The sequence below is a fragment of the Hemitrygon akajei genome, chromosome 23 (assembly GCF_048418815.1).
Source record: "Hemitrygon akajei chromosome 23, sHemAka1.3, whole genome shotgun sequence".
NCBI classification, from domain to species: Eukaryota; Metazoa; Chordata; class Chondrichthyes; order Myliobatiformes; family Dasyatidae; genus Hemitrygon; species Hemitrygon akajei.
The window spans coordinates 53,440,755-53,454,366 of record NC_133146.1 but is presented as its reverse complement, the minus strand read 5'-3'; the positions used below and the strand labels follow the sequence as shown (position 1 = coordinate 53,454,366).

The window sequence follows — 13,612 nt, the reverse complement described above, 5'->3', positions numbered from 1 at the left end:
TTAATGAAAGAAAGGATCATAGAGCAGCAGAAATGCTTAGGGAGAGAAGGCCTTGGCAGCAGAAGACATAGAGTCACTCTCTGCACCCACAGCATTCAATTGAAACTCAGGTTTTGTTTGTTCACTGGTTCATTGCAGCAGTTACAAGGAAACTACACAGATACAAACTCTACAATGATTTTAAGATCACACTCATGCAGACAGAACTGTACTCTAGCCATAATTATATGTGATCTGTATCAACTAATTCAAAGGTTAGGGGAAATAACTCCATGAATAACCCAAGATGAGATAACTGTCCCTGGTCAGTATCCATTAATAAAGCATCCCCCTGATTCACTAATCATTCATTCTCACCTCTTCAGTGGTCATTTATGTTCAGAAGGCTTGTTAGTAGTAACTACCACTGTTCCCTCTAAGCCTTGCTGGTACATGCCTGCGCAGTACTGAAATGAATCCGCACACACAGCCTTTGTTGCTGCTCAGCTGTAACTATCTTTTATATAATATTAATATAACTTTGAAATTATGTTAATATAATTTTGAAATCTAAGTTCATATCTTTGTGAAAAATCCCATAATTGTGTTAATGAATATAATCCATAAATTTTCTAAATAAGAAAGCAAACTTTAACTTCTACTTTGAAAGATTTTAGAGTTTCAACATATCTACAATGTCAAGTGTTTCAAGTTACAGCACTGTTACAAATTGTAACAATAAACACAGAATGGAAGTTAGTAGCTCATGATTAATAAACCACTAGCCTGCTGAATACCAACACTGTCTAGTCAAAATTCATGGTATGCATATTACAAAAAAACACACATACACACATTTAAAGTGCAGTGCAGTGCAGTTTTTAGGCCATGTAAAAATTTCCTGCTCAGAGCAATGGCTAGTCTGAGCAGCTGTAAAAAAAAGAGAAAGTTGGCAGCCATATTTCTTCTGACGAAGACCTCTTTCTACCTTCCTGCACAAGTTAATCCCTTTAGCAACAAGTTTATGATAACTTTCACATTTTATAGCTATTTGATAACCTGCTCACATGGAGGCAAAAGGACAATGAGGTTTTTCCTGTACATCTCCATCTATAATTAACACAGACATCACAATTGTTGCAAATGCAATCTCATAAATCTCAGTTACAAGATATTAAAGAGAACAATCCAGTGGGATTGTTTATTATTAATTGTACTTCCACTCTGTTCTTGGCCCGAAATGTTGACTGTTTATTGCACTCCAGAGATGTTGCCAGACCTGCTGAGTTTCTCCATCATTTCGTATGTGTTGCCAGGGATGTTTTCCATTTGTATTTGGAAAACTTTTTCTTTTGCTTCCAATTTTCGATGACATGTGTCTTATCTTTCTACATTCCAACTCTCAACTCTACAGTTTTGTGTAGATAAGGTGAGATTAATGTTTATTTTCAGATCATTATTATTTGGTGTCATTTCATAAAAAGTGAATTTATTTAGATTTTTAAATTTTAAATTTCAACCTCTACATAATTACTTCCTTTTTTATGTTTCAACAAAATAAGCACTTTAAAAACACATCTTCTACTTAGTGTATACAAATTCCATTTTTCACTGTTATTCAGTTTGTTGCTTTAGTAAACTATAGAGGTTAAGTGATTTTTTTAGCATTTTAAAAAAAACCAGTTTGTGTCATTAGTTCCCCAACACTTATCTTTTGATATTTATTTATCTACAGCTTTAAACTTACTTAAAATGTCTACATTTGCAAAGCATTTCCAGTTTTGTTTTTTTTCTGCTTTCTAGCATCCAAGGTATTTTGCTTTTGTACATTATATGAAACAAATAAAACAAGTTAATTTATTTGCAATCTTTTAACAGATTTATTTGTTCTGAATTGTACAACAATTATACATGTTTTTGCCCTGTATACCTCAACATGCAGCAAGATGATACAAATTCTGTACAGTTCTCCAGTAAATGATTTTTCCAATTCAGACTGAGAACTGAGACAAACTGGAGAGTACTATAGCATATTAACTCACAGATTTTAGAAAATTTCTCAGAATTTCTTCCTTTCTCTGATCAAATTCATGTGCAGACTCTTGGACAATGCCATCAACATCACAAGGCTTTATAGGATTGCCCTTGGAGATCAGATGACGGAGGTCTTCCAAAAGCACAGTCTTAAGCTTGTTCAGTTCTTCAGACAGCAACTTCAAATTACACTTAGTTAGGTTCTTAGCTAGTGCAGAAATAATTTGTCAATGTGAGAAATGTTGTGAAAACAAAATATTAACAATTTCTAAATTTGAAGGCAAGTATAAATAGATTTTAATGGTACTTGAACAAACTGTATAGTCAAATTTGACCTAATGCCTCATTTTCTCAAGACTTCATTTTCTGTTTACTGTACTAAACCAAAAAACAATCTTATCTAAAGCATTTCATGTGGATATGTTTTCTCCTTGAATCAATGTTTACTACACATGCTGCGTTACGATATAAATGAACTACACAAAAGCAGGTTAGTCATATTGAAAGGATTACATGGGAAAAATGGCAAAGGAAACGGGCCATTTGACTCAACCAGCCCTACAAGCAATTTTACTTTTCTCATGTCTCCTCTCAAATTTCCTCATTTAAATCCATCAGGATACTTCTCTATTCCTTTTCTTTTTCAATGTACGTATCTATAGAATGCATGAAGCACTAATCCCATTTTTCTCCATATATTCTCATCATCTCCCCTACCTCTGCAATTCTCCAATTACCCACCTCCACCAGGAATAATTCAGAATAACCAATTAATTTACCAACCCACATGCCTTTGGCATGGGGGAGGGAATTGGAACACTCAGAGGAAAGCCACAAAGTCACAGAGAAAATGTTAAAACTCCACACAGAGTGCATCCAAAGTAAGGATCAAACTTGGGTGCCTGGAGCCATTAGACTGTAGTTCTAATTGCTGCCTCAGCTTGAGTCTTTGTGTGAAAGCACTTGCACAGTTCTGTTGTTGAGGGAATTATCCAGAAAAAAAATTGATGAATAATAACACATATCCAGTCATCCCCTGCTTTTATTTTGTATCCCTTGAGTCTACAAGTTGTAGCTTTTTCTTCAGAAAAATAGAAAATGAGAAAAATCAGTAGCAATAGGGAAACAAGAGTCTTTGTTTCTGAAATCTCTGTCCATAGTTGCTGCCTGCCCTCATGAGTATTCCCAGCAATTTTGGTGACAATTTCAGATTTCTAGTATCAGAAATCTTTTGCTTTGTCCAGTTTGATCTTTCCCCACTCTCAGTGATTCTTTCCCTTCCCTGGGCCCCCTCCCTGGAATCATGATGTTTCAGTTATGCGTCATCATGTTTTCAAGTGTCATTCCACTTAAGCTTTATCAATGCATACTCTCAGTTCCAAAATCATGCCCAGTATTACTGTATCTTGTTTACAATTTTAAAGTATCAATTAGGTAAATTCAGAAAATATAATCTAAATGAAGTTTTATAAAAGTTTAACACAACTTCACAACTTTATAATTCAGTCTTTTTTCAAATGAAACCCAGTGCCTGGCTTGCTTTTCTTAATGGACGCATGAAACTGTTTTCTTATGTTTTCCTACTATACAAGTTGTACCTTTTGCAGTTTTCATGGTTTGAGATACTAAACGACGGAAGGCTTGATCTACTTGATGAAGAGCATTAGCTGCACAAATGGCACGATCTCTCTCCTATGTGAAGCCAAAAGCAAGTATTTTAAACAATTATATAATTGAGCCAAATCATTATTGTATTCTTGCAATCCTGAATTAATCTCAATAATTGTTGACTAAGTAAGTTGAAACTTAGGTAAATAAAAGCACGAAAGAGCAGCATTTATCAAAGCAATTTTTCCATAATAAGTTGAAACTGTGTTGATAAGTTTGAAAACCAAAAATAATAGCATTAGGGGGCAGGAACATATCTTCAATTGCTGAAACACAATTGGGATGTCTATTGCTATAGGAACATAAGCCTTTAAATAAACAAATTTTTGATGCTGTTGAGGTTTGAGAGAAGATCTCAGACCTGTTTCTCACATTCCAATATTACCTTGATTGTCAATCACTAACTATGGTCATGCAGAACCCCCTTCAATTCATAAATTTCATTGGATAATAATTTGAAGAAACATGGTAAGATGATAAGACTCAGGAGCAGAATTAGGCCAGTCAGTCCATTAAATCTGCTCCACCATTTCCCTTTGGCTGATCCATTTCCCCCTCAACCCCATTCTCTTACCTTCTCCCCATAACCTTCCACACCCTGAATAAAACCATAAGACATAGGTGCAGATTTAGGTCAGTAGGTTAATAGTCAGAGAAATATATTACAAAATATTGTCCCAGAATTTCTACTGAAACAGGAACAGCCCACACTTATTTAACAGCACTTCATGAACATGAATCTTGATGCAAATCCCATTTGAGGAGTCAAAACAATGATGGATCATAGAGAAATTGAAAAAGAATCTGGTGGATGGCAAAGCTTAATCTTTCTGACTTGTTAGCTGTCAAATCAATCAAAATACAATGAACGATTCCAAATGTCTAACTTCCACAAACATTTTAAAACTAATAAAAATTAATCCAACTTAAAAATTATAAGTTATTTTAATTTAAAAAATGAAAATTAAAATACACAAGAATATTTAAGCCAACTGAATTAATTTAAATAAATCATAAATAATCTAATTGCCAATGTATCTTGCAGCCCTTTTCCTCCACAATAATGAAAGGAGTTGCTTTTATTGCCTCAAGTCTAGCCTAGAACACCAGGGAATTGCAAGATGTCTGCACTCTATCATAGGACTTCATGGGGAGTTGGCAGTAAAACACAGCGTTTAAAACTCCACCACGCAACCAACAAAAAGTCAGGTCTTTGTGCTTGTTCAAGCCTTAAGCCTATGCAGGGAAAAAAAAACGCTTTTGAATTGCTTGGAACAATCCAAATAAATGCAGCCCTTGAGATTACCCACTTTCCTACACTTCACAACACCATTGAGTTGACAGCGTTAACACATGACGGTGATGAGGAGGCACACAGGACTGAGATAGATCCACTGGTTGGGTGGCATCACAACAACAACCTTGCACTCAGTGTCAGCAAGACCATGGGCTTGAGGATTTTAGGAAGGTAAGTCAGGAGAACACACATCAGTCCTCACTGAGGGGTACGAGTGGAAAGGGTGAGCAGCTTCAAGTTCCTGGGTGTTAACATCTCAGAGGATCTATCATGGGCCCAATATATTGATGCAATTATGAAAAAGGCATGCCAATGGCTATACTTCATAAGGAGTTTGAGGTGATTTGGTATGTTACCAAAGGCTTTAGCAAATTTCTACAGATGTAGTGTGGAAAATACTGTGACTAGTTGCATCATTGCCTGGAATGGAGGTGCCAATCCACAGTATTGAAAATGGCTACAGATCATTGTAAACCTAGCTGGGTCCATCATGGGTTCACGGCTCCCGACTTTTGAGGACATTTTTAAATGGTGGTGCCTCAAGAAGGTGCAATTCATCATTAAAGATATTCACCATCCAAGGCCAGCCCTCTTCTCATTACTAGCATCAGGAAGGAGGTACAGAAACTTAAGGACAAACACTTAACTTTAAAGGAACAGCTTCTTCAAGTGCAGATTCATTTATTTATCACATGTACATTGAAACATACAGTGAATGAATTGTTTGTGTTATCAACCAACACAATCTAAGCATGTGCTTGTGTAGCTCACAAGTGTCACCACACATTATAGTGCCAACATAGCATATCCACCATGTTCACGTTCTTCTCCTCTGCCATCAGTATTCTAAACAGTCCATGCTATTTTGCTCTCTTTTTACAGTATTTATTTTTACACATTTGTTATAATTTACAATAATTCTTTCTGTGTATTTCAATGTTCTGCCACCTCAAAATAACAAATTTCATGACATATGTCTGTAGTAATCAATCTGATTCTGATGACAAGCTATTGCACAGTGATGGTCATTCACCCAATCTAGCCCTTCCTTTCAAAAGAAACCAATATTCCCACCACTTTAGCACCAAACCTCCTCTTAAGCAATACTGTTCTACAATTCTGAAGGCTATCATACTCGATCAATCTTGAGTTAAGCCTTCCTGACCAAAGATCTAAATGATCCTAAATATTTGCTCTACATTACCTAACTCTCTAAATGTGAAAGAGTGTCCCTGAAATTAACTATTCTATTCCACTATAGTATCTCAATAAAATCCACTCTCATCATTGAATAGCCTCTTAATCTCCTGTACTCACCTGAAAAATTGGAAGCAACCTCAGCCTACCAACGGTCGTTAACTCAAAGAGTGAAGACTCCATGAATTTGGGGTAAAATGTTAAAATGTCATTGTGAGCATCCATGCCAACCCTAACACCAGGGAAGTTCTCACAAGCACATTGTGAGCCTTTTCCTAAAGCTTCCTGGGTAAGGCTGACCCTGATTGTTGGTACAAACTGAAGAAGTGTGCAACATACCCAATTACATGGGATATATGGCAAATCAGTTGCATACATGGATGAAGAAACAGAAGATGGAGTTTAAGCCAGTCAAATGTGAAGTGTTACATCTTGGTAGGTCAAATGTAAAAGCAAGACCCTTAATGGAGTTGATGAGTAGAGGGATCCTGGGGTCCAAGTTCATAACTCTGAAAGTGGCTACACAGGTTGTTGGGGTGGTTAAGAAGACATATGGCATGCTTGTCTTTATTAGTTAAAGCAATGAGTTCAAAATCCAGGAAGCTGTATTGCAGCTTCATAAAACTGTTGTTAGGCCACATTTGGAGAATTGCACACAGTTCTGGTCACTCCATTATAGGAAGCTGAGGTTTTGGACAGGGTGCAGAAGAGCTTTACCAGGATGCTGCCTGGATTAGAGGGCATGCGCTATAGCAAGAAGATGAACGAAGGTTGTTTTTCAGGAGCAGAGGAGATCTGATTGAGGCTTATAAGATAATAAGAGGCATAGATAACATAGACAGACAATATCTTTTTCCCAGGGTTGAAGTATCTAATACCAGAGGGCATTCATTTAAGCTGATAGAGGGAAGTTCAAAGGAGATGTGAAGGACAAGTTTGCTTTTTTTTATTAATACAGAGAGTAGTAGGTGCCTGGAATGCACTGTTGGGGCTGGAGTGAGGCATTGTTAGAGTGATCTGGCTTTGACATAACAGGCTTAGGCAAGAATGAGCTTGGGCAAGTACAGGCAGAGGTTCTAAGTAAATAAGTTTCTCGGAAGTCTTTCTTATGCAGTTGGCACACACAAGATTCTGTGGATGGGAAAGAGATGCCCAGATGGTATGTTACCTCCCAGGTGCCAGGGTCAGGGTGAACAGCTGGAAGTTGTGGTACATATTGGCACCAACAAAATAGGTAGGAAAAAGGAGAAGGTCCTGAAGAGAGAGTATAAGGAGTTTGGCAGAAAGCTGAAAAGCAGGGCTTCCTTGTGAGAATTTCCCTAGCGTTAGGGATCCCACTGATGCTTTCTGGATTGCTGCCTGGGCAGTAAGGTTAAGAATAGGATGATTCGGCAGATGAATGCATGGCTGAAGAATTGGTGCAGAGGACAAGGCTTTTGATTTCTGGATCACTGGAATCTCTTCTGGTGAAGGTATGACCTGTACAAAAAGGACAGGTTACACCTGAACCCAGAGGTTTGCTAGCAGGCAGGTTTGCTAGAGATGTGGGGGAGGGTTTAAACTAATTTGGCAGGGGATGGGAACCAGATTGATAGGGCTGAGAATGAGGTATTTGGTATACAAGTGGATGTAGTGCATACTGAGACAGTGAGGAAGAACAGGCAGATGATAGAGCAACATTGCAGACAGTGGGATGAATTAAAATGTAACAGGCGGCCAAAAAAATTCAAAAAGAGTGATGAATACAGGACTGAAGGTGTTATATTTGAATGTACTCAGTATACGGAATAATGTAGATGATCTTGTAATGCAGTTAGAGACTGATAGGTATGATGTTGTGGGCATCTCTGAGTTGTAGCTGAAAGAAGATCATAGTTGGGAGCTTAACATCGAAGGATACACATTGCATCAAAAGGACAGGCAGGTAGGCAGAGGGGGTGGGGTGACTCTGTTGATAAAAAATGAAACCAAATCCTAGATAGAGGTGATAGAGGATCGGAAGATAGGAATAATCCTTATGGGTAGAGTTAAAGAACTGCAAAGGTAAAATGATCCTGATGGGAGTTATATACAGGCCTTTGAATAGTAGCAAGGATGTGGGTTAAAATTACAGTACGAGATAGAAAAGGCATGTGAAAAAGGGCAATGTTATGATAATCATGGGGGATTACAATATGCAGGTAGATTGGGAAAATCCAGATGGCACTGCGACCCACGAGAACTTGTGGAATGCCTACGAGATAGCTTTTTTGAGCAGCTTGTGGTTGAGCCCACTAGAGGAATGGCAATTGGATGTTATAATGCCCAGACTGGATTAGGGAGCTTAAGGTAAAGGAACTTAGGGACCAGTGATCATGATAGCATTCGCTCTGCAGTTTGAGAAGGATAAGCTAAGATTGTGTGTCAGTATCCGAGTTTAATAAACAGAGGAGCTGTACAAATCTGACTGGAAGAGGATACTAGCAGGGATGTCAGCAGAACAGCAATGGCAAGTGTTTCTGGGGGAAATTTGGAAGGCGCAGGAAGGATACATCCCAAAGATGAAGAAGTATTTTAAAGGGAGGATGAGGCAACCGTGGCTGACAAGGGAAGTGAAAGACACCATAAAAGTAAAAGAAAGGGCATGTATCAAAAATTAATGGGAAAGTAGAGGATTAGGAAGCTTTTAAAAACCAGAAGACATCTAAAAACGTCATAAAGAGAGAAAAGATGAAATATAAAGGTAAGCTAGCCAATAATATAAAAGATGGTACAAAAAAAATGTTCAGATACTGTACATAAGGAGTAAAAGAGAGACGAAAGTGGATATTGGACTCTGGAAAATAATGTTGGAGAGTTAGTAAGGTGAAGGTGCTTGGGAAGCTGAAAAGTCCAAAGGTAGATAAGTCACCTGGACCAGACAGTGTACACCCCAGGGTTCTGAAAAAGGTAGCTAAAGAGATTGTGGAGGCACTAGTATAATCTTTCAAGAATCACAAGATTCCAGAATGGTTCCTGAGGACATGAACATTTCAAATATTACTCTAATCTTTAAGAAGTGAGGGAAGCAGTAGAAAAAAAAGTATAAGTCAGTTAGCCTGACCTCTGTGGTTGGAAAGAAGTTGAAGTCTATTATTAAGGATGAGGTTTTGGAGTACTTGGAGGAACATGATAAAGTAAGCCAAAGTTAGCATGGTTTTCTAAAGGAGAAATCTTACTTGACAAATCTGTTGGAATTCTTTCAAGAGATAACAGGTAGGATAGACAAAGGAAGGTCAGTAAATGTTGTTTATTTAGATTTTCAGAAGACCTTTGACAAGGTGCTGGACAGGAGGCTACTTAACAAAACAAGAGCATATGGTATTATAAAAAAAATACTAGAATCAATAGAAATTGGCTAACTGGCAGGAGGGAAAGAGTGGAAATGAAAGGGGCCTTTACTGGTTGGCTGCTGTGACTAGTAGTGTGCCATAGGGGGCAGTGTTGGGACCACCTCTTTTCATGTTGTAAGTCAACCATTTGGATAAAGGAATTGAGGGCCAAGTTTGTGGACAATACAAAGAATGGTTGAAGGGCAGATAGTGCTGAGGAAGCAGGGTATTGCAGAAGGACTTAGACAAATAGGGGAATGGGCAAAGAAGTGGCAGATGGAATATACTGTAGGGAAGTGGATGGTCATGCACTTAAGCATAAGGAATAAAGGCACAGAGTATTTTCTAAACAGGGAGAACATTTTTAAAAATCAGAAGTGCAAAGGGATTTGGGAGTCATTGTGCAGGATTCCCTAAAAGTTAACTTGCAGATCGAGTTGGTGGTGAGGAAGGCAAATGCAATGTTTGCATTCATTTTGAGAGGACTAGAATACAAAAGCAAGGATGTAATGCTGAAGCTTTAAAAAGCACAGGTCAGACCAAACTTGGGAGCATACTGAGCAGCCTTGGGCCATTATCTAAGCACATGCTGGCACTGGAGAGAGTCCAGAAGAGGGTCATGAGAATGATCCCAGGAATGAAAGGGTTAACATATGAGAAGCATTCAATGGCTCTGGGCCTGTACCCACTAGATTTTAGAAGAACGGGGTGGTGAGGGGGAACCTCTCTGAAACCTACTTAATATTGAAAGGTCTGGAGAGAGTGGAAGTGGAGGAGTCTAGGACTAGAAAGCACTGTATCAGATTTGAGGGATGTCCATTTTGAACAGAAATAGGGAAAACTTTCTGTAGCCAAAGGGTGGTGGGCCTGTGGAATTCATTGCCACAGATGGCTGTGCAGGCAAAGTCATTGAGAACATTTAAGGCAGAGGTTGATAGGTTCTTGATTAATCAGGGTGTCAAAGGTTGCGAGAGAAGGCAGAAGAATGGGGTTTGGAAGGATAATAAATCAGCCATGATGGAACGGTGGAGCAGATTGGATAGCCCTAATGGTCAAATTCTGCTCCTAGGTCTTGTGAGCTTATTACTAACTTAATTGTTTCAGCAAAACATTGTGAGCCGAAGGTCTTTTTCCTGTGCTGTGCTGTACTGTTCTGTATCCACCTAAAAACTGCAACTGGTGTCTCATTAGAAACAAATAAAACATATTGGAGGGTCCATTGGATGACCAAGTGACCAACTCCTGTTTCTTGCTCAGTGGATGTATCCCTACCTGTTGAAGATAATTCTTACTTATTACAGAGGCTAAAAAATAAAACAATCTTCAACAATTAATTATACATAATAACAAACTACATTAAAAGTAACATTTTCTAGTTCAGATGAGAGGTGTTGGATCCAAAACAAAACTCTTATTACAACTGATAATGTATATACTGTGTCACTTTCTGTTCATATTGTTAGCGTACACAGAAATTAGCTTTTAAGATACAGCAGTGCTTCGGACAATTGTGGAAATAAATATGAGATATTTTGCAAATGATGTGTATGGATTTTCTAAAGAACCTTTTTTCACCAATCAGTTCCATCGATGCTGCTAACATAAGTTAATTTCTTCTCCTGCCAAAAGCCAGATCTGTGTACCAAGCAAACACGAGGAAATCTGCAGATGCTGGAAATTCAAGCAACACACACAAAATGCTGGTGGAACAGAGCAGGCCGGGCAGGATCTATAGGGAGAAGCACTGACGACGTTTCGGACCAAGACCCTTCGTCAGAACTAATTGAAAGGAAAGATAGTAAGAGATTTGAAAGTAGGAGGGGGAAATGCGAAATGACAGAAGACCGGAGGGGGTGGGGTGAAGCTGAAAGCCGGAAAGGTGATTGGCAAAAGGGATACAGGGCTGGAGAAGGGAAAGGATCATGGGACGGGAGGCCTAGGGAGAAAGAAAAGGGGAGGGGAGCACCAGAAGGAGATGGAGAACAGGCAGAGTGATGGGCAGATAGAGAGAAAAAAACTAAATACATCAGGGATGGGGTAAGAAGGGGAGGAGGGGCATTAACGGAAGTTAGTTAAGTCAATGTTCATGCCATCAGGTTGGAGGCTACCCAGCTGGTATATAAGGTGTTGTTCCTCCAAACTGAGTGTGGCTTCATCTTGACAGTACAGGAGGCCATGGATAGACATATCAGAATGGGAATGGGACGCGGAATTAAAATGTGTGGCCATTGGGAGATCCTGCTTTCTCTGTCGGACAGAGCGTAGGTGTTCAGTGAAACAGTCCCCCAGTCTGCGTCGTGTCTCACCAATATTTAACATACATTGACTTCTCTAACTTCCGTTAATGCCCCTCCTCTCCTTCTTACCCCATCCCTGATATATTTAGTTTTTCCCCCTCCTCTTTTTTTTCTCTCTCTCAGCCCATCACTCTGCCTGTTCTCTGTCTCCCTCTGGTGCTCCCCTCCCCCTTTCTTTCTCCCTGGGCCTCCAGTCCCATGATCCTTTACCTTCTCCAGCTCTGTATTGCTTTTGCCAATCACTTTTCTGGCTCTCAGCTTCACCCCACCCCCTCCGGTCATCTCCTATCATTTCGCATTTCCCCCTCCCCTTCCTACTTTCAAATCTCTTACTATCTTTCCTTTTAGTTAGTCCTGACGAAGGGTCTTGGCCCGAACCGTCGACAGTGCTTCTCCCTATAGATGCTGCCTGGCCTGCTGTGTTCCACCAGCATTTTCTGTGTGTATACCAAGGTAACATTTAAAAGCGAATTTACCAAACATAGTAAATGGTGTGAACCATTACATTTACCTTTTGTTCAATATTTTCTTCCAATGGCTTCTCTGGATTTTCTAACGAACTATCAAGCAGTTCAAATAGCTTTTGCCTATAAAACAAATTAGGAGTAACACATATGAAAATGAGCAGTAGAACTAAAATACATAATACTGGATAGAAACTATGTATGAGAAATAGATCTGACAATTATTTAGCAAAATTACTAATATCAACATTTCTTAGTTGATGGGAAATAAACAAACATTGTGAAAGTGTACAAGGACAAAGGTGTTTTCAAAATTCCTAATCTACTATTTAAAATGTTCCAAAAGATTTTACTTTTCCTTCCTGAAAGTTAAACTCTTTGCTCATTTATGAACATACTTTCCTGGATGCAATTCTCAGTTGGCCCTGGTTATAACCATAGCATAGTGGTTAGTGTGGTGAACTACATATACCTGTCTGGACACGCCCCCCCCTGCTGACTGCTCCTGTGGCTCCTCCCACAGACCCCTGTATAAAGGTGAATGGAGGCACTGCTCCTCCCTCAGTCTCCAGGATGTTGTATGGTGGTCTCTTGCTGTTGACTGCTCTCTTCCAGCAAATAAAAGCCTATATCTCGCCTCACGTCTCCGAGAGTTATTGATGGTGCATCAGTTAGCACAACACTTTTACAGTACCAGCCACCCAGGCTCAATTCCCGCTGTTATCTATAAGGAGATTGTACGTTCACCCTGTGACCACGTGGGTTTCCTCCGGGTGTTCCGGTTCCTCCTACAGTCTAAAGACATACCAGCTGGTAGGTTAATTGGTCATTGTAAATTGTCCCGTGATTAGGTTAGGGTTAAATCAGGGGGATTGCTGGGCAGCACAGTCAAAGCACACTGTATCCATACTGTATCTCAATAAATAAATAAATAATCTTTGCTACTCAATTGTTACGTGCCTATCTGCACACTCTTTGATTAAACATTGCTTGTGTCTTATCATAATATGAAACTCTATCTAGTTCTGCATTCTTCAAACCCTGAGTACACCAAAACAAATTCCCGTGGCAATTGATATGATATCATTTATTTTCAAGCAGAATAGAAATTACAGCATAATACTTTGAGAAACTGCATAACATTCTTCACCACAGTTAAAAACTGCTACCTCGATTTAATCCAAAAGACAACAACAATGACTACATTTCTTCTTATTTGTCATGACACAAGACATTGGCAATTGGCTCATCAGGTAATTGTGGCCTCTTAGTAGTCCCATTCCCCTTGTAACTTATTCTCCCTTACGTGCCCATCAAGGACAAAAT

The 13,612-nt window shown here is 39.0% G+C and overlaps 1 protein-coding gene across 1 annotated transcript in view; it reads right to left on the bottom strand.

The window, feature by feature from the left end:
• Positions 1-1,845: 1,845 nt before the first annotated feature.
• LOC140715450 (L-seryl-tRNA(Sec) kinase) overlaps positions 1,846-13,612 on the bottom strand; it is a 20,916-nt gene continuing 9,149 nt past the window's right edge. Inside the window, exons 4-6 of the mRNA XM_073027652.1 lie at positions 12,334-12,409; positions 3,612-3,705; positions 1,846-2,221 (exon numbers count right to left, since the gene is read on the bottom strand). Coding sequence (XP_072883753.1) covers positions 2,013-2,221; positions 3,612-3,705; positions 12,334-12,409 — 379 coding nt within the window. The 3' untranslated portion in view covers positions 1,846-2,012. The remainder of the gene's footprint in view (positions 2,222-3,611; positions 3,706-12,333; positions 12,410-13,612) is intronic.